Here is a 20,664-nt window from a genome sequence, read left to right on the forward strand (position 1 = left end):
CATTAGATGAAAGCTATCTCTTTTTTTTTTTTGCACTCTGCTCTTGATTAAGATCATTTTATCGCGGTTTTTCCAAATCATAAGAACCTACTTATTCTCATGGCTGGTATTCATTTTTAGATCTCTCGTGTTTATCCTCTGAGGCACATCCAGTGACGTGTGTTTGGGTGGACGCAGCAGATGCTGAGCCTTTAAGTGACAGCGAACCCTATATGCTCCCATATGTTCTTCCCTGCTTCTGCTGCACGGCTTCGTCTCACATGGTCGCGTAGTTAGCGGGGGCTGCTATGCGCTGAGATGTTGCTGGTCCATCTGGGCCCTGTCATGCAGATCAGACGTCAGACCTTCAGGAGTCATCTCCCCTCACAACACGGTCACACGCCTCACTGAACCAGTTAATAAGACTCCCTGTGTAAACATTATCCTCTGAGAAGTTGTGCCTTACATTGTTTGGCCTTTACCTGCACCTGAAAGAATCTCGAATATGAGATGCATATATTAACACGTACTGTGCATTCAAAATGTTCCCTCGTGTACTGAACAGCAGCACTCAGTGAACATAAGAGATGGAAAATGTGAGAATGGTACAAGGTGGGACATGAATTTCCTCTGGCAGCCAGTATCTGTCATCTCCTCTCGCTCTTTCACACACTTTCATCTTTCCTCTCTTGGTCTTTTTCTTTCTTTCTTTCTTTCTTTCTTTCTTTCTTTCTTTCTTTCTTTCTTTCTTTCTTTCTTTCTTTCTTTCTTTTTTTTTTTTACTCTCTCTTTGAATCCCCAGTGGTTAAGGCATTATTCTGTGTTTGTTTAGTGTTTCTGCTTGGCTGACAGACAGCTGTGGTGTGAGACTCTTTGCAAAACGCACATAGCCTCAGGACAGCGATGGATGGTAATATTTAACAACTAGGACTTCTTCACTCTTACTGTGGAACTTCTCATAATTGAGACATTGACCAGTAGTGTAGAAATCGACTGCTGGTGAGAGGCCAAGGCGATCTCTTGCATGTTTTTTTCCTTTCAACAAGCCTCCATTGTGGTTTTATATGTAGCAAACCTTGGTTTCAAAACATTTAAAACCGACCTCTGAGTCATATCCAAGTCTCTGACCCTGAAGTGAAGGCGAAATTTGACTTTCACTAAAAGAAAAACTCCAATATTTGACCTCCCTCGATCCTGTTTATGAGCCTTTAAAACCATTTTAAAGTGTGCAACCTTACAAAGGGAATTACTTTTTCACATAACAGCGCTCCTTCAGTCACTATTTTCCCCTTGACGTAGCAAAAAGACAAAGGCCGTGTTTTTTTCCTGTTTCCCAACGACAGTATTAGAACAGTAAAACTGACAGTTGCCTTACATCCACAGCACGCTGGAAACAGCCGTGTCTCATGTGAAACGTTAGCCTCACATTAGGTAATTTCTCCTCGAGGAAAATGGTCATAATTTCACCCAACACAATAACCTCTTCCTCCAACAGCACAACCAAAGACAATTTGCTGAGCCATTAGGCTGCGGTAATGAAATAAACGCGGGCGTGAAAAATGATTTCTATCACTCCTGTCCTCATAGAATCTGATCTGTGCACAACAACAAACACATTTAAGCTGCTTGACATGCAATTGGACTCGGCCCTGATCAAACAGGCGCTCTGTCAGCAGTCAAGACGTTCTGGCCATTCAACCCCAGTGAGGCACTGATTCTGAGGACTGTCCTTCATACACGCATGTCATGAAATAGCCTTATTTAATAAGGGTGAAAGGGTTGTTGTCGTGGGTTAAATTCAATGAAACCTCCAGAAGTTAGTCTTGACATCCTGCATGAGTCATCTCCTTTCTCTGACTCGCTACGCCTCCGGGGATACTCATATCAGAAAAACTGTAAATGTATAGTTCATCTGTAAATCTCCGTCTCTGGCATCGGTGTCACTCACGGATCTTCATTTTAGATCCTCTGTCGTGATCTCAGCTTTTGGTGCTGATTCTTCAGGCTTTGCATTGCAGTGAGTCCTGTTAACTAAATGTCTGCAGTGAAAAGGTCTGTTGTGTTACTGTTAGTTACTCCAATTAATCAACAGATGTTTTTGGTATTTTGTTTTTCTATTTGTACATATGCCAAAGAGGCAAAGTCACATCAACAGTCTGATCCCTGTAGAAACATCATCAGAGCATTATACCAACTTAAGACTCACTCTGAACTAAGCAGGAAGAGAAAGAAACCATATTTAGTACTAAACTGATAAACAGATCGAGGGCAGGCCCAAAATGAGCTTTTTGCATATCCTGTGTACCTGTATGAGCATTTATGCTGGCGGACAAGAAAGTGCAGCAGAGAAATGCCAAATGTATGTTTGAGGTATTAGCAGGGACAGCCTCTGCATACGTGGTTTATCCACTCGAGAGATCTGAATTACATGTCTTGGTCGTAATGTATCGTAAAATACATTCAGCCACAAAAATCCACCACCAGTCGGGGTCGAGGAGGTACTCAAATATGAATCTCAACTTCTAAAAACAAACCAAAGCTATTTTCTGCATTCGTACTTACCTTTGGCACATACACATTTGCATTTGCACATTTTTACTGTTATTATTAGTATTATGTCATCTTCATAGCAGTTTGACTTTGAAGTTTTTTTTTACCTGCTTTTTTTAAAACCTTTTTTAAGGCTTTCATCCTTCTCTCTAACTGAGTGCTGAGCAATTTGTACTGCAACAAAGCAATTTCCCTGCGGATATCAATGATGTTTTCTGAATCTGAAAAGTTGGATAAAGTTTTTCTAGGTCATCTGCCTTTTCCATCTCTTCCTTCACCCAACTTCCTGTATCTAGGTTGAGTGATTTTAAGGAAACACATCATAATTTCATGTCTTTCTGCGAGTGCTGTTGACTTTGGTTTACTGTAGGAAGTCTTCATCGAAACGCTTGGAGCTGCTGTTACTAGGTGCCACTTGTGCTGCGCCTTTTGACACTTTTGCCATGTGCAATTTTCTCTGTTTTTTTTTTCCATTAGCAATAGTATTTCTTACTAGCCCCCCCTCCCCACTTTTTTGAACAGAATATATATTCAATATTTTTTTTTAGAATTTAGCGTTTTTATTCTCAACACCATAATTTCCCCTACAGGAGATTAATAAAGTTTAAATTTATCTTATCTTATCTTATCTTATCTTATCTTATCTTATCTTATCTTATCTTATCTTATCTTATTTTACCAATCACTGCGAAACTGCGGAACTGCTCGAGGCAATGCCTGTTTTTTTTTTTGTTGTTGTTGTTGTTGTTTTGTTTGCAAATTTTAGTATTTTCCACATACTGCAGGCCATTTCTCGGAAAATTACTATTTAACATAATCCACAATGTTATTTTTTCTCAATCCAAAAAAAAAAAAAAAGCCTCGCGCTGCCTCTACCTGAGCGCTCTGAGGCGCATCTGTCCTCCCTCTTGCTGACGTCAGAGCAGCCAGTGGTGTGTCCTCGCGCTCCATGAGCTCGAGCTGCTGGAGATAATCTGCGAGGAGGAGGAGCTGTCAAAGTTTCCCAGAGAAGGAAAAGTCACCCAGTTAACGAGAAAAGCCCAAAGATTCAGAACCATCGAGAAAGCGGAATATCGCGCGCGCTTGGAATGGAATGACACCTTCTCACGAGGAGCTTCAAAAACACGATGGCAACCCGTTTTCTGGAGCGGATCGGTCTCACCTATCTGCTCTGCCTGTGCTGCTGCGTTCTGGCGGAAAGGAGAGGTATGTCAGGGGAGCTATTACGGCACGTACGTGGCCGGGTTGTCACGCTCAGCGGGCTTTCGCTTTCCTCTGTGCCCGTCTAACATTTACATAAATCTCAGAGAAATCACAGACCGCTCAAAACCCGCAGGGAAACTTGATCCAGCGTGGGAGAAAAGTTTCTCACCGGCTCCGTGTTCAGCCCAGCCGGCCTGGTAAAAGCTACAGAGGAACTCAAGTAAAGTCTGCGGTTCACTATGACTGCGAGATAGTTTTGAACCATGAATACAGTCGCGGAAAAGTTACGGAAAAGTTGTGATTAACTGGCTAATTACGCAAAAACGCCACATCCCGTCTGAAATGACGACGACCCAAAGTACGCAAATCTACACCGCTGTGATGATGATGATGATGATGCAGGGAGGGGATGTGATTGTGCAATTTAATTTATTTTAAAGTCTCGTAATGTTTCTTTCGGCCCATTTTATTTGTAAATAATTGTGGTGTTTTGTCAGCAGTGCATTGGGAGCATTTTGTCGTGGCGCTTTACGCAGTGTTTGACCCATTTGCAGGTAAATTTAGAATTAAAATTAGGACGATGCTGTCACCTTGAAACACCAAAAGCTCATTTGATGCTTTCATTTCTTACACACAAACCCTTCCATGTATGGCTGGCATTGTTTGAGTTTGCTTTGTTGCCCACTCTGTTATTGTTATTCATGTTTTGAGCATCCTCTGAACATAATAAAAACTGGTGGATGTTCCCAGTTTGCATCTGGTCCTCAAAGGAAATTAGATCAAAATGTGAAGACAGTCACTTGATGCCACTTGCGCAGATGATATGAAGCAGGGAGTCTGGGGAGTGTGGACTGAGGCTGATTAAGTAGCAGGAACAGGTTTCTTGGTTTCTCCTGCTCTGCTTGTGTTTGGTGCTTCTCCTTGGCCCTGAAGTAAAGGTCGCAGAAATCTCATTTTTTCATGGCATGGCAGTGTTTTGACTGTTATTTCAATGCTTTCTTGCCATCTTCCACAAATAGTGTCTTTTTCTTTTAATAGCTGTGATTTCAGCCTCTAAATGAGGCAATATTTAACATAGATGATGGGACAGGCACAGGAAAGCTCCCTCATCTCAGTGGTTAAATTAAACATTAGCATAAGATTAGAAGCATCAAAAATATTTAAATATATTCCACATGTAGCTTGAGTGACTCAGACCTCTTAAAGGCCACATGTCAGGGGAGAAAGTGACCAGAAGTATCACTTTACTCCCTAATGGCTTTAACTTCCTATTCTCATGAATCATCATTGTCCATGCTCATTGCACTGTAGTTCCTCCTCAGGAGCAGAAAGCGCAGCGTGCTCAGTGCCAGCAGCGCACGTGAAAGTTGCATCTTTCCCGTCTGTTCCAGCGAGCAACAGCCAGTGCCGCTTTTCAGAGAACCATAACAAATCAGAAGTGTTTGCGAGCCAAAAAGACAGAGTCCCTAAATATTTCTGGGCTTCTAAACAAACTGGACAGCGCACATTTCACGCAGCAGCAAGTCTCCCACAGTAAATAAGGATTTCAGAATTTTATTAAGACCAGAGAAGATTAGAAATGAGCAGCTGTAATGATAGTTATGGTATGCAGTACAATGCGGTTTAATTACTGTTCATTTTTTTGCGACTGATCCAATTTCCATTTCCGAGGAAATGCGAGCTCTGCCATCTGGTCTGACACTTTTAGTTGTTGTTGTTGTTTGCTTTTGGCCAGAGGCTAAGACAGATGTTTCTATGTGGCACACCGTGCTTTCCTAGCACACAGTGTCCAGTGATTGTTAAACTCGATTTGAACAAGATGTCAGACTCCAGTTGCTCTGTTACGGCATCGAGTCTCCAAACTGCATGAAAGCCAAATGGCAAAGTGCTTGGATCTGTGGTGGCAGGAAGGTACCAAAACATGTTCCTGGGTTTGTGCCATCCAGTTTGCAGTTGGCTTAATAAATAACTGCATTTTGAAAGACTTTGTTTAACCTGCAATGGTTTCGGATTTACAGGGAATTCAGTTTTATTAACAGCAATGTTAGATCATTTTTCATAAAGGTGCTGTCCCTATCTGCATATATGAGGCAGGCTGCACAGCACACTGCTGAGCAAGTCTTTTCCAGGCCTGGATTCTTAGTTATTAATGTTGTCAATGGCATTTTCAATGAGGTTTTCTCACTTCTGCAATATTACCCAGGAGCTCTGCTTTCAGTTCAGCACTCTGTGGGATGTTACAGGTGGGCTGATCATATCTCAGAGAGATTTGGATCCATATCTGTAAAAACACAGCAGTACCTGTATGTGATTTAATGCTGGATTTGAGATATACTGGCCAAATAGACGTTAGCCAACTTTTCTTTTGAAAATCAGTGGTGTTATTTTCCTGTCTGGCAGGATGGCGAAGGATTACTGATGCTGACTGAACCTGCCTGTGTGTCTGCAAGTCCACGTGAATTAAAAGACATAAATAAGGGTTTCTTTAACTTTCTTAAAAGCAAGCAAAATAGTCAAACACACGAGGTTCTGTAATTTAATATTGCTTTCCATTGAAAGCCATTTGTCTCCAAAATGTCAAGACAAAAAGAAAGAAAAGCAGCCTCGATCTAAGCTTAGTGACAATGCATTTCTGAGATAATCCAAAGGGGGTTTGGAAAGGTTTTACAAGCCTAAAGAAGAAGGATAATTTTCTCAGACCACAAAGGAGCGCGTAATCCTTCGCCTCATTTCAAAAATCACCAAACTGGGGCGACAGTTCGATCTTTATTAGTACAGTCTGTCGGACCTGAAGGTGTTTGCGTTGCTAGGAGGCAAGAGGGAACATCTGGCCAGCTGTTTACACCAAGAAGTGCCAAAAGATTTTCAAGTTGAGAAAAACTTGAAGGTGATGGAGATCACTGGTGAAAAATAACACTCTGAGCTCATTGTTCACGGTGCTGTCTTTGGACATCCTGAGAAAGAATTATCATCACACGTGGATCAATGAGGTGAAGAAACTGCCTCATTAACAGTCCTCACTTAATCACAGATAGCTTTAGAAAACTATTAGTGGAGTGAAACGCACACATTAACTCACGCTTATTGACAGTCTGCTTAACCCCTCCCCTGAGCAGCGATTGTCCAATCGTAGCTTAGCATCTGTAACTAGGCAAAGCAGAGCTGCCAAGCTTTGGATTGCTCCACATGTTGAAACAGTGTGCACGGGTCTGCGGTAAGAGTGATTCAAAGACTTTGGAGGGTGGTGTCTTTCCTTTTAACCTTAAGAAAATAAAAAGAAAACAAAGGTCATTTATATCAATAAATTTAAAGATAACCATACTTTGCCTGGTGGTCATTTAGCCCACTGCTAGTTGCAGGCCTGGGAAAGACGTTAAGGCTTTTTGGAAATGAATTTGAGATCTGATAACACGCCTGGCAGCAAGCAGCCTCTCCCACAGGAAGCCCACCTGTCAGTCCGCCGCTCAGCGACAGCCTGTCAGGGTGTGATGGCTTCTGTGGGACTCAGGCAGGATTTGCTGAATAATAGAAAAGCTCCTCGTCCTGCACGCTGGCATGCTCAGTTTATTAACTGTCATCATCTGTGGGGAGGTTGTAAATAATGCCCACAGTTTCACCCAGCAGCCAACCGCGAGTAATAACTGGTGATTTATTTCCCAGATGAAATGCTAAACGGCCCCGGAATCAGTTGGACTCCTTCTGTTTTTTTGGCTGGAGTTGCACTTTTGAGGTGATGATTGCATTTTTTATTGTGCAATGAAATGTTTCTAAACTCTTCTACCTTTGCAGTGTTGAATGGTGCTTTTCCAAGCTGCCAAAGCACAGATAAGAGGAGAATCTGCCTCTAACTGGGCTGTGAGTTAACCTGTGAAAGATCAAACTAATTTCAGGGGCATGTCAATGGCTAAACCCTTAATCCCTAACGCGACGCTCCCCGGCTTGCTTTGGGCACAGGATAACCAGCTTATGGCAATATGCTTTTTCAGAGCTAATGGGTTATTCAGGTTCTAGGCAGAATGAGATTGGAAGATAATGCATGGAGGTGAAGTCCGGCTCTATCATTTCTGCATTTCAGTGTGCTTGCACACCTGCAAAAGTTGAGCTGAATCATGACAAAATTTCACCCCTGCAGTGCGTTTCAGCATCCTGAGTAAGCGCTTTCCCCTCTGCGTTGTGCTGGGATCTAACAAGCCAGCTTCCCTTAATCAGTCATCTGTTTTTTCTCCACTGCTTTCAGAAACTGTGCCTTTTCTTTTCATTAAAGCCCACTCTCTGGGATTAGATGGATGTCGGTAGTGAAATATAGGTTATGATCCTGTGTAATCCTAGAATCTCTACTTTTAGGGTCCAGAGTGGCCCTCGTGCTACCACTGCTGCTGCTGCTGCTGCTGTGTCTTGCTCTTCCTCTGACGACCTTCCCAGATTTCCATCTGCTGCTGCCATTGCTGAAAATATGGCTTTTCGGTTTGGGCCGTGGGAGCTGGAGGATAATTTCTTGCCACCCTCCCTCCCAGCTTTGATAAACTGCACCATGTCTGAGTGGTTGAGATTTTAGAGAGCTGCTGGTGAGGTGTAGGATTTTGGTTTCACTCGGGGACAATAGTGCCTCTGTAGAGGGCAGGTTATCTGGCAGCACTGATACTTTTGTAGAGCAAGCGAGATCCGTGCCATGGCCGCAGACTCACCCGAGGCTAGACGTGCATGTCATCAAGAGGGAACGCAGAAGTAAAGCAGCTTTTGTTCTTCTTTTTACTTTAAACCGTAAAGATGCACCTGAATATAATAAATCTATTGTGTAGCCCTAAAAATCAAGCAGTAGTGCAGTTCCGTAACCATTAATTACATTTCTGGTTGTCGTGTTTTTCAGTCTAAACAAACCACAAGCAATAAAGTTTTATGCATTTCTTTCATCTCTGGCAGTAACATTTAATAAGTTCAGGAATTCTGCCTGCTGCATCTCCGATTGTAATTGTTGAAAGCTCTTCTTTTGGCCTCTCTCTCAAAGTAAAACAGTGTTTATTGTGTTGTCACTGCAGCTACTAAAATCCATTCTGCAGTTTGTATACATCCACCGAGGACCCTGCATGGAATAAGTGAGTGAATGTGGTTACTCATTGAACTGATTTACTTCCTTTGTTTGTACATGGTAACAAAGTGATCTGCTGCATTTATGGCCTTTCCATGATCCACGGGCTGTGCGTGGAGTCTCCGGTGGAAAGAGACTCTGGCATTCAGGTTGGAAAAAAGGCCCTCCGCTATCTTACCATCTCATCAGGTGCAGTGTCGTGTTAAAACGGAAAAGAGGCCACGGCTCCAGTTGAGTGATTGAGTTATTAAGCCTGTCCATATATGTTTATCTCCACCAGCCTATTTAACCGAGGGAGTGTTAAGGAGGGATCATAATTTTGTTTGATTTAATTCCTTTGCCTTTTGGAGTAATGCTTTGAGATACTATTTGACAATAAAAGACCTTATCTTTGGAAAAACAGGAGATAAATCTTACGCTCTGGACCTTCTGAACTTGTATTAACGTACAGTTGGCACATCTAAAAAGCTCAATCTATCTCCAGCTGCAATCATACCAAGACTGGACCGGAAGCACATATTATAATTGGCATTGGGTGTTTTAAAAGAAAAATATCGGACACAGTATATTAAGCATCCTCACAGAAATGTCTACAGTATGTTCATCTGCAGTTCGCATTGGGTTGGAAACTTCAGAAAAATAGCGTCGGAACAAATTTCCGACTTACTTTTAGCTCAATATATGGTTTAAAGAAAATATTGTTGCCTTTTGGTTGGCTGCTTTGTGTTTGCCAGTGCATGGTACACACCCACACGCCAGCTGCAGCAACTGAGACATTTCTTACCAATTAATATTAGTTGTGAATGAATTTCATGTTTTTCATGGGTTTGACAAAGCAGCATTTGAATGTGCCTTGTCAGCCTGGAAATGCTGAAACTGTAAGTCAGCTCTAGTAGTGAAGTTAACGATGGAAATTGGGCACAGAACGTGTTTCCATCCTGGAGGCTTTCAGCTTGGATGCAAACCATCACTCCAACCCGCTCAAGAGAATTTTGCAGCTCAGTTCAGTTCAAGAGGACAGTGAATGGGCATCGTCTGAGACTGCTTTTTCCTCACAGATAAATAAGTGGGCGTATTTGTATTCAGTACTAAGCTCTATGGATCTTTGCGTCACAATGCAAATGTAAGAGATGTCAAAGAGATGGACAGAGGTGGGGCACGGATTAAAGGAAGAATCGCAGCAAGGGGAGAAAAACAAGACAGTTGAGGATGCACAAACAAACCTAAGAAGGACGGGGTGAGATCTTTGACTTTGGTGTTCGTGGCGTCGCTTAATCCCTCATCAAAGAAGCCTCGAGCTGCTCGCTCTATCTGCTGTTGCTTCTCTTTGACCCCCTCACCCTCAGACCTCCTGTAGGTGTGGCATCTTCTCTAATGACCTAAGGGTCATTCTGTGGAGCAGCATTTCAAACTGTGCTCGGCCAAAAGAGGAATCCCCTACAGGGAAGGGAACAATAGCTTCACAAACAAATCTCCATCTCAGAATACTCCAGAAGAAAGCATTGGTTGAAGGGTGGTGGCTGATCTCTGAAACTCGCTTCCCTCGTAGCATTTAGCCTCTTCCTGTGTGGTCCACTGGCCTAGTAAACTAAATGGTGCATTTTAAGCAGTGACTCACTGTTAGTGGTTTGGACCTTGTGGCACATTATGGTTAATTTATCCAATTTTTGTAAATTAATTCCTGCATTTGTCAAAAGCAATCCAGACGGACATCCAGGATGTTTAATTTGTAATCCCGGTTGCAGTATAAATAGGGGGGGGCTTCCTGCTCCACATCCTCATGAAAAGGATGTTGGAGCTCTTTAACAGCATTACCTGGGGGATTAGGCTATTTTCCATTAGTTTGCATTGGCTCTGCATACGTCTGTATCTTGAAGGTTTAGCTTTTTCCGCACGCACACCTGTAAACAACAGAAAACGTGACATTGACATGAAGTTGTTCTACTTTCTGCAACTGTCTGCTTTATTCAGTACAAGGGTGAACATGTTAACTTGGAAAAAACTATCTAGTTCATTTGTAAAGTACATAATTGTTTATGCCTTTCAAGGGAATCTTGAACAGGCTTGTCTGATAGTTTTCATTGCTCGACTACCTATGAAAAAGCGTGTTTTCTTTGACAATGTGATTAAGGCATTACATGCTTCATTGCAAGGGCGTGGTGGAGTGCCAGTCAAGACCTACAGTATGTAACTTTCCAGTATTTATTGAAAAGGTAGCTAGTACCGGCGAGCAATAGCTAGTTAAATAGAAACGGGGGCTTTGCTGTATTCATACATTGTGGACCTCTGCAAGCAAAACACAAACAACCTCTCCGATGTTATCACTTTTATCTTGCTGTCAGCTGCACAGCTGCTAACATTAAGTGAAAAATTGCTTATTAACTCGCTGATTTGCTCTGTTGCTGCACAGGAAAATGGGAAACTTGCTTCACAAACAGACTTTCTCACAAGCAAACATCTACAGACATGCAGAGTCACTTGTTAACTGATACCTGTATTGCCTCCAGGTTTCTCCTAGTCCAGACCCTCTGTCACATCCTTGAATGGGCTGGGTATTGACAAGTTGCAGAGTGCAAAGCTTGAATTCTTAACTTACCGTGCGTCTTTTGTGGCAAGCTTTCTTAGTCTTCTGAACAGGGGTGTCTCCCACAGAAAATGTTAATCAGGCTGAAAATTAGCCAACACACATAGTGGGTGGTGTGGGCAGGGATCCAAATTAGATAATGAGGCAGCACGCATGACTAAGATACGTACACAAAGAAAATGGAAAGTGTATGAGATAAATGAATTCTCATCCAGCCCCTGTGGCTCATGTGTAGGCCACACTTGAATGAATGTCTCCTTCCCTGCAGAAACCCTAAGTCTTTGCACAAAAGATCCTTTATTCAGGACTTTGTTGTCTTCTTTGACACAGGCTTATCTGTCTCCCTTGACCTTAACTTGCCATGTAGACATGACTTTACAGCCCTATGTCAACAGGGAGGAGAAAGGAATCCCTGTTGGCGAAAAAAGTTATGGAGGCTGTTAGGGTGAGAGGATCCATTAGCTGTTTCAGAGCGTTATGTCGAAGCGGGCATTTCATCCTACATACAGATATCAGCAGAGAGAAATAGTTTTTGCCTTGATATTGTATCAAGGCTGCAGCTGTGCTAGTGGCTCTGTGAGGCTGCATCTAGGCACAACACATCTTTGAGCCTAATGTTCATATAAACATGCTAAAATGGACTCAATGACAATGCTAACATTGCTAAATGCTAGTAGGTATAATGTTGACCATGTTCATTATCTTGGTATAGCATGTTAGCATGCTAACATTTGCCAATTAGCTCTAAACAGGAAGTACAGCTGCGGCTGATGGAAATGCCGTTCATTTTGTGATTCTTTTTTCGTCATATTTGACAAATCAATTTTAGTCTCACAAAATTTTCACAACTCATCTTGAGGGGAACATGTCTTCAAGCGTCACAGCTGTCTGTGCAATAGTTGTGGAGACATTTTACACAAAACCACGAAAGTCAGTCTCATGGTGGCACTAGAGGAAAAGTCAATGAATGACTCAAGACATTGGGATTGACCCTCTGGGAACCGTGACCGTCTGCACAAAATTTTATTCCAATCCAACTACTAGATGTTGAAATATTTTAATGTACCAGTGACAACTTTGACCTGATTCATCTTCCAGCCACCATGGATGTCTGCAACAAATTCTGTTGCAATCTATTTAATAGTTGCTGAGATATTTCTCTATGTGGGCCAGCAACCAACCAACCAACCAACCAACCAACCAACCAACCAACCAACCAACCAACCTAATGGCAGTGCCATCTCTACAGCCGCTAATGTTTGATTGGGTATTTTTTTATATGATAAAGGTTTGTTTCCAACACTACAATAACTCCACAACAAAAGGACACTAATGAGTAATCTCCTCATAGACCAGTGAAGCATAAATCTGGCAAGCAAACAACAGATGTCCCTCCTCATGACATAGCTCTGTCTGAATTATGACAACAATGATGATAGCACATCTGGCAGTGTATTGTTGCCCCTATCTCACCATGGATCCGGTGCTGTATAAACCAACGTCGCCTCTCAGGGGTTTCATGTGCATCGTAAAACGTATTTCATCCCAGGCTTTCATATATGAGATGACAGCATTGTTCATAATAGTGTAGTGGAGGTGAGGCGAGGCTACAGAGTTGATCTGTGATTTGTTTAACTCCCGGAGCACTAAAACATAATATGCTCTAAACACAACACGCCTTCTGTAGTACCTTTCCTAATTGCTTAGTAAGTTTCAACAATACCAATGCTTCGTTGAGCTCAGAATTAATTTCCTGGTGGGACTGTGAGCACAACATCTTCATTACCACATGTTTTCATAATTGAAGCCAGAGGCCTGAAAAAAAGAAAGTATTCTGTTTGCTTCACTTGCAATGTTTCCATCCATAAAAAGGTGGAACTGACCCTCTTACAAGATTGCCCAATAAACCATTGTGAAAGCCATATATTGTGAGTTTATTCCCATGCCCTGCGTCATATTACAGCCCCACGACACTTAAAGCACCACTGATAATTGATCAATATCAACTGCTCTCCTTTCATTTTCATAACACACCACTTCAGCTTGATAGCTGTGTAGCTACTGTAGCTGGAGAGTGGGTTCCCTGGTAGAAATGCCCTGGAGTGCATAGTTGGCTTTGTGCCAGGCAGGAAGGATTAGCCCTCTGGACCTGCGGTATATCCACTACAACAGCAACTTCTTCCTGATCTGATTAGAAGGTAGTCTGAGATTTTTTTTTTTTTTTTTTAATATGAATCCACTTGTTCAGTCTTTATCCGGGAATTATTTCAATAATCAGGCATCCGTAAGATTACCAAGAGATTCAGATACTCAAAATCTAATTGGGTTTTTGGGTCAAAGGATATGTAAACAATCCGCTGAACTTTATTTCTTTAAACAGGAGGAAGGTATTTGAAATATGCATGTTAGCCAGAGGAGCTTGTCTTTTCCTTTTCTTCTTCTTATAATTCTGGCTTGGTAAGGCAGCCTTTTGGACACTTTTTATGCCTTATGCCTCCAGGAAATTAAGTGATCTGAACTGCCCAAGATTTATCCTGGGTTATAAACGCTTGGCACCTGTTGGTCAATTGAAAAACATCCGAAATTAGATCCAGGATTTGGAGCTGGAAACATCATTACATCTGTTGAGCTGCTTGGAACTGACTACACAGTCTCCCCATGACGTCCGTTTAGGAGCTGTTCTGGAGCTTTTGATTGCTGCACACAATCTTCATTCAGTTTACCCAGTTGTCATGGAATGGTAGTTGTCCCAATTTCCATTTTTTGAGCACTTTAAGGAGCTCTTGTCGATGTTGGCATAAAAGTTAAAGTTTATTTGTGACCACGGAAGCAGGAGTTGACAAAACTATCATCACCACAAGGTCCAATTAGTAGCTTTTAACTGTATCACACAATCTCTCTCAGGAAATCAAGTTGCCCAAATTTCCATTTTTCAAGAACTTTAAGAACTTTTCCCTTTTTGGCTTAAAGGTTTACTCTTGACCTTAGAAATAGTAGTTGACAAGACGCTCTAATCACAAGGAGAGGAAGACTGTGTGATATGATTGAAAGCCCCAGAACAGCCTCCAAACAGACCTTGTGATGAGATTTTTTTTTTTTTTTTTTTGCCAACTCCTGTTTCCTGATTAATCTGCTAATTATTTCTGATTAATCATTTAGTCTGTAGAATGTCTAAAAGAATTGTGAAAAATGCTCTTCACAATTTACCAGAGCCCAAAGTGACATCTTTAGATTGCTTCTCCAGTCCAATCATCAGTCCAAAACCCACAGACTCTTCATTTATTTTCATAATGTTTGACAATTTAGCTTGAAAAAAATGGATGAACCAGTTAATGGGTTATCAAAGTAGTTGGCGACTAATTGATGAATCGACTCTCTGCGTGTTTGTAATGGTTGTGCATGTGTAATATCAACCAAAATGTCTCACCCCAGTGTTAAGGTAGTTATTCCATTAAAAGTTGGTTATTTTTTTTCTGTCTGTAATAAGAGGAAAGAAGACAGTATTTCTCTTTTATCTCTGGGTTGGACACTGAATAACGATTGTGTTGGAAATGTTTTGTACCCTGGCTCACACGCCGGTTGTCCACTTACTGAAGTAGTCATGAGAGTTGGTAGAGTGTGTCTCATACACAGAGCCAGGGTCCTTGTGTTCAGCAGTGTAGCTGATAGCAAGAAAAAGGTCTAGCCTGCCAAGTCTGATGCCTTTGATGACTGATGCAAAGCAGCCAGGCCTTAGGTTGTGCAAAAGCCCCTCTGTGTCTCTGCAGTGAGGGGGCGGCCTTGAAACAACCGCCCTCCTCAGTCATAATCACCTCAAACAAGCTAACGCATTGTTTCGGAGCTTTGTTAACCATGTGTGATGTGCCTTTTTTGTCAGGAACAGGATAGCGCCCCGCACGTTAACAATGGATGAAATCTGAGCCGTGGGCTGGTTGGAGAGGTGTTTGATGAAAAACTAGCACCATTTTCACCATGTCAGTTGTTGTTCACACTATTTCAGTGGACGTAGAGTTGTTTCGAAAATACTCTAAAGATTAAAACCGAGCACTCTGGGGCCCCAAGTACTTGGCAGTGGCCCCCCAGTCGCATTTCAGACATTTCAGTTTGATGTGTCACCAGGAAGACATAGTTAAATTCCTCCGAGCTTTCCTGTGCAAATTAAATTGGTCATGCTTTTGGTGAGTACAACGCAACATGTAACAAAATACCCTTTCGCAGTGTTGAAAATTATGAGAGCTCCCTGGTTGTACGAACTAATTCCCTGAGCTGCATTTGTCCCTGACTCGTGCCCTCAGCCAGGGTGGATGAGGAAGAAACTACTCATCAGTGGATTTAAGGCCCTGCTGATGTGTAAAGCAGAGGTTTGAATTGGTGAGTAAGGGCTGAGCAACAGAGTAAAGCTTACTAACGCAAACCCCAGGGCTTTTTTGTAGAATATTCCTTTTATGGGGTCTCTCTGTGAAGACTCCAGCGGGGCTTGAGTTGCTAGAGACGTGACTAAGGCAGCAACAGAGTTGTTGGCAGGCAACGCTACGAAACAGCGGTCAGACCTACACAGAAATGAGCCTGTCAGCAATCGGGCTAAAAATAAGAAACCCTTAAGCAGAAACGCTGCCTCAAAGAGTGTCTATCTCCTTTGTTTAGATGAAGTGAGGAGTCCAGTGAGTGAGAGTTATCTGTCCTCCCTGTTGATGTGCTCCAACCTGGGCCCGCTGCTCTGCACTGGGAATGCTTAAACCAACAGGGGATTCCCGAGTCACAGCTGCTTTCTCCTGCTGGAATGATGTGTGAAATGTGTGGGTTTCTTCGCTTGTGGTTGTTGTTTTTCTTTCTCTCTGACTCTCTTCCTCCGCTCCTCTTTTCCAGGCATTGCTCAGTGACTGTCGGCAGAGGCTTGGGAGGGAGGGGGGGGCATTGAGCAGCGAGTTAGCAGCAGTGCGTTTGCCGCCCACTCCCTCTCCAGTCTTCCTCTTGTGCTTCCTGTGGGATTGAAGAGGAGTATGGTTTTAACAGGGAAGGAGAAAGAGGAAAAAAAAAAAGAGGGGAGGTGGGGCGGAGGGGGGGTTGTCTTGGCTAGAATGGGCTTCAATAGGGAGAATGTCTGGACGTTAAAGAGGAAGTGGGTTGAATGTTGGAACATTAAGGAGAATGGTGGGTGCATTATTGGAATTTCAATGGGGCTGGGGCTAATGGAGGTTGTGTGAGTTTTGGGTAACAGGAGTGGGATTGTTAGGTGCCTATATGGAGGACTAATGGACTTACCAACCGAGCATGTGTGAGAATTTTCTGACTAATGATTTGCATTGCTTGATTATTTGGGCCATCATGTTGGGCCCCTCGAATAGTGGTCACAGCTGGAGGGTAATACGAGTGCAGCTCCGTTTAACTGGCTCCAATAAATCAACTTGGTGCTCAGTAATTTATGCCTTTTCCAATGCGTCTTCTATCATTTATGGTTTATTTATCTCTTTTGTCCTGTATATCGCTGTTGGCTAATGAATGCATCATTGACTATTGAGATAAATGTGCAGTGTGCTGATTATTCACAGCAGTAGCTCAAACAGTAACCAGCATGAAGACTATGAAAGGTCTCTCCTCTTGTGAGTCTGTAACGAAATGAATATTTTTCTAAATTAAAGGGTTGGCTCACTGAAATTATAAAAATAAATAATAAACAGATTTTCTCGCTTACCCCTGGTGGTAAGCGAGCAGTTTTAGTTCATAAAAAAGTCTCTGTTAGCATAAATAATCCCTAGACTTCAATGGTTTTCAGTGGAATTACTTTCTTCTTCCTGAATAATTTGTTCTTATGAAAACTGCTGATTATCCAGAGAAACATGGACACTGTTTCTGTGCAATTTTTTTAAGACTTACATTTCTCAGAAGGGTCTAAATGGTTCTGGTTTTGAAGTGAGCCATTATAGTGGACTAATTTATGTGCCTGAAGGTCTCAGAAATGCTGATCACAGTATGCAGGAGAGTGAGTATACATACTGTATTCCTGTGTTTGTGCAGAACCTAAATTCACGGTTTCCTCACGCTGAGGTGGAGAGTAAACATTATGATGGGCCCAGCCGCAGGTATCTGGAGTGTCTCACTGACTGGTAGAGAGCACTCTCCAGCAGTGGAGAGTAAACATTTGCCTTTTTGGTCTTTATTTGGTCACTTTGCCGAGCTTTTAACAGACTAAACTTCTCTGACTGCGCTCAAACTCAGCGAGCGGAGTCACCGTAGTTGAACTGTTCAGAGGACGTGACGTATTCAGTGGCATGATTCGTTTGCTTGTGTTCTACAGCTGGCCTGCTCCAGTGTTTTTGTCCCCTTTGTTAGCCCTCAGGGAAAGGTCAGCCATGTTCATGCATCAAGTGAGCGGCTTCACACCCCTTTCTCCACAGTTTGACCCGCACAGCCGGCTGACACGTCCCACATCTACATCCCGGTTAGCTAAACCACAGAGAGCTTCGTCTCAGTTTCTTCTTTGCTCGCACTTCCTGTCCATTTGTGCTGTAGTAGTACATTATGTTACGTGCATGCTGCACATCCTCCTCCGCTGGAGATGACAATCAGCTACCATCTGCTTCAGCATCACAGGGCAGCGTCTGGAACCGACCCCGTGCAAAGATCAACTTCCTGAGATGTCAAAGGGACTTGTGTTGTTACATTCACTAGGGATCGGAAGGGAAAGTGTGTGTGTGTGTGTGTGTGTGTGGGGGGGGGGGGGGGGTATCCTCTCATCCTCACTGGCCCCTTTTTTCTTTTCTGAGGCCCCAAGATGTTTTCTCTAAGGGATTGGTGCATCTCCCACGCAAAGGAAGATTATGTTTCCCCTGCACACAGGGCAGGATATCAGGATTGTTTCTGTCAAACTACATAGTATGTTTATACAAATCCAGTGCACCTTATGCACACATTTCTGCTTGTGCTGCTGCTTCAGCCTTTATATGACACTTCTCTCCGAGCCAAAAGAAAATATAAGAGGAGATGTATGAGCTGAACGCACAGAGAGAATCAAGAAGTTGGCTTTTTTCCCCTTCAGCCACTGATAGTGGGCTTTGAGAGATTTATGCTTCCCCTGAAATCTGAAGGTCTGGAAATTTGGAAACCCAACGTGAGCCCCGACTTTTAACTGAAGCAGAAACTGTCCCCCCCCCCCCCCCCCCCCCCCTTATCAGCAGTCTGCTTCCCATGCATCTGCAGAGATGTATGAGCGGGTGAACCATAATTTACTTCTAAATAAGTTAATTAATCTTGGCATCGATTTTGTTATCAGCAGGGAAACACTACAGATTGAGTTACGTAAGATGCCTTACGGTAATGCTGTTGACTCGGAGAGAGAAATGAGCAAGTCATGTCAGTTAGCATTGCTGCTTCCCATTAATTACGCGTAAGTTTTCACATAATGTAATTATCAGACTCTGGGCACAGCTTAATTGAATTGCAGGTATTGAATGAGAGGAAGAGGACGCGGCAGGGCCAGCATGATCATTTAAATGTATAGTAGAAAAGGAAACCATTAGATCGGTTTGAGGGGTTTGGTTTGCATTTGTGGACATTCAGTGTCTCCCCTCATGACCAAGTTTCATCCAAACATTTAAATGAGACCTCCAAATGTGAATTTATTGCAGACTTTACCCCTTTTCCTTTGGTTGGTTTTGGTACTTAACGTTGCACATTTGATCCTACCATGTTTGGTTAATGTGTCTCAGATGTTTGTAAATTTTGTCTGCCCTGACTTTGGTTTTATACCCTGCTTCACTTGTTCCCCTTTCCTCTGTCAAATAAGTTTTTCAGCTTTAAACTTTAAAGAGCCAACACTGCTGATATAAAAAAGGAGGCTGGACAGACCTGTTGCATATATGTAGCCAGCGCAAACACCCTTCAGTAAATGCTGACTTTGGAAGCTCTAGACTTTTTGGGAAATATATTTATATCACCGCTCTCATATCTTTATATTACATGTAAGGTTGCAGCCAGTTAGCTTAGCATAAAGACTGGAAACAGGGGGAAACTGCTAGCTGGGCTATGTCCAACGGTGATAAAATTTGCCTACCAGCACCTCCAAAGCTTGTTTAATGCAAGCAACGTAAGAGTAAAGATGTCAGTTCACTGTTTTACAGGGGGTGTGTGCCAAACAGAGGCTGGCTAGCTGTTTTCCTGTCTGTTTTCCCCATTTCCTGTCTTTATGCTATGCTAAAATTGGCCCAAAATGGCTTTCCATTGTTACCTCTAAAAAAACACAGAGGTTCGAAACATGCCAATATCTATTTTTGTGCATTATGTCCATAAGAAGGCGAACCGATACAACAGGAGAAACAGTACTGCTTGACCCACATTTCCTTCTCGATCAGTCAAATTGACGTTCTGTGCAGAGTTTCCAACTGGTCCACGTGACCTGGAAGATTTCTGGAAGAGTTCTGGACAAATAGGAGAAATTCCAGTAAAATGTTTTCTGTTTATGCACCCTATTTTCCCATGTTTTTGTGTCCAAGTGACCAACTATTTTTTTTTTTTGAAGTTTTCCACTATTTAACAAGAGTGCGGCAGCCGACAGCCACAAAATGTAATCAGTCAGTGCACGTCCACCAAAGGTGTTTGTTTCTGCCACTGATGGGCTCGGATTGTTATTCTAAGTGTCTTACAAACATTATGGGAAGGATCCTTACAGAGATAGACCTTTTTGTTAAAGAGTAAGATCATTTTTGTTTAACCAGAAACAGAAACACTTGTTCGCTCTCACCAAAGCCACCAGACTCCATTTACAGAAACATCGGAAAACAAGGTTCATTCAACCTCGACAAAAACAAAACACAACTCACCAAAACCTTCTTGGTTTTTCTTTCAGTGTTCCAACAATCAGCACCAACTCTGGTTTGGTTTTGAAATAAACTCTGAATTCAAGGAATCTGGAGAGGGGCGAGAGAGAGGGGGTGACATCAGAAAAGCAGCGAAAACGGTGTTTAGAGATGGAATATTTCCACATCTAACCCTCAACAGATTCTCCCGTTAAAAAATGGTTGCCAGATAACAGAAAGTGTTTGTGGGGCTCTTGCCTGTCATGCATTCGGTGCAGCAGCCCAACGATCGCCTGCGTTAGCTGCGCCATTTAGTTTTTTTACAATTCAATTATATATTTGTATCTAGAATATTCGTTGACAGCCCTAATTGGATATTTTCTCAGATTTTCCTGTGATTTTGCACTTGTGCATACACAGTTCAACAAACAAGCAATATTAAACGTTATATGCCAGAAATTGAGCAATCA

General features: G+C 42.5%; 1 protein-coding gene across 1 annotated transcript in view; it reads left to right on the forward strand.

Moving 5' to 3' along the window:
• The first annotated feature begins 3,639 nt into the window (after nt 1-3,639).
• The window catches only part of egfra (epidermal growth factor receptor a (erythroblastic leukemia viral (v-erb-b) oncogene homolog, avian)), a 40,355-nt gene continuing 23,330 nt past the window's right edge, over nt 3,640-20,664 (forward strand). Inside the window, exon 1 of the mRNA XM_070973991.1 lies at nt 3,640-3,735. Coding sequence (XP_070830092.1) covers nt 3,657-3,735 — 79 coding nt within the window. The 5' untranslated portion in view covers nt 3,640-3,656. The remainder of the gene's footprint in view (nt 3,736-20,664) is intronic.

The sequence above is a fragment of the Chaetodon trifascialis genome, chromosome 11 (genome assembly GCF_039877785.1).
Source record: "Chaetodon trifascialis isolate fChaTrf1 chromosome 11, fChaTrf1.hap1, whole genome shotgun sequence".
NCBI lineage: Eukaryota > Metazoa > Chordata > Actinopteri > Chaetodontiformes > Chaetodontidae > Chaetodon > Chaetodon trifascialis.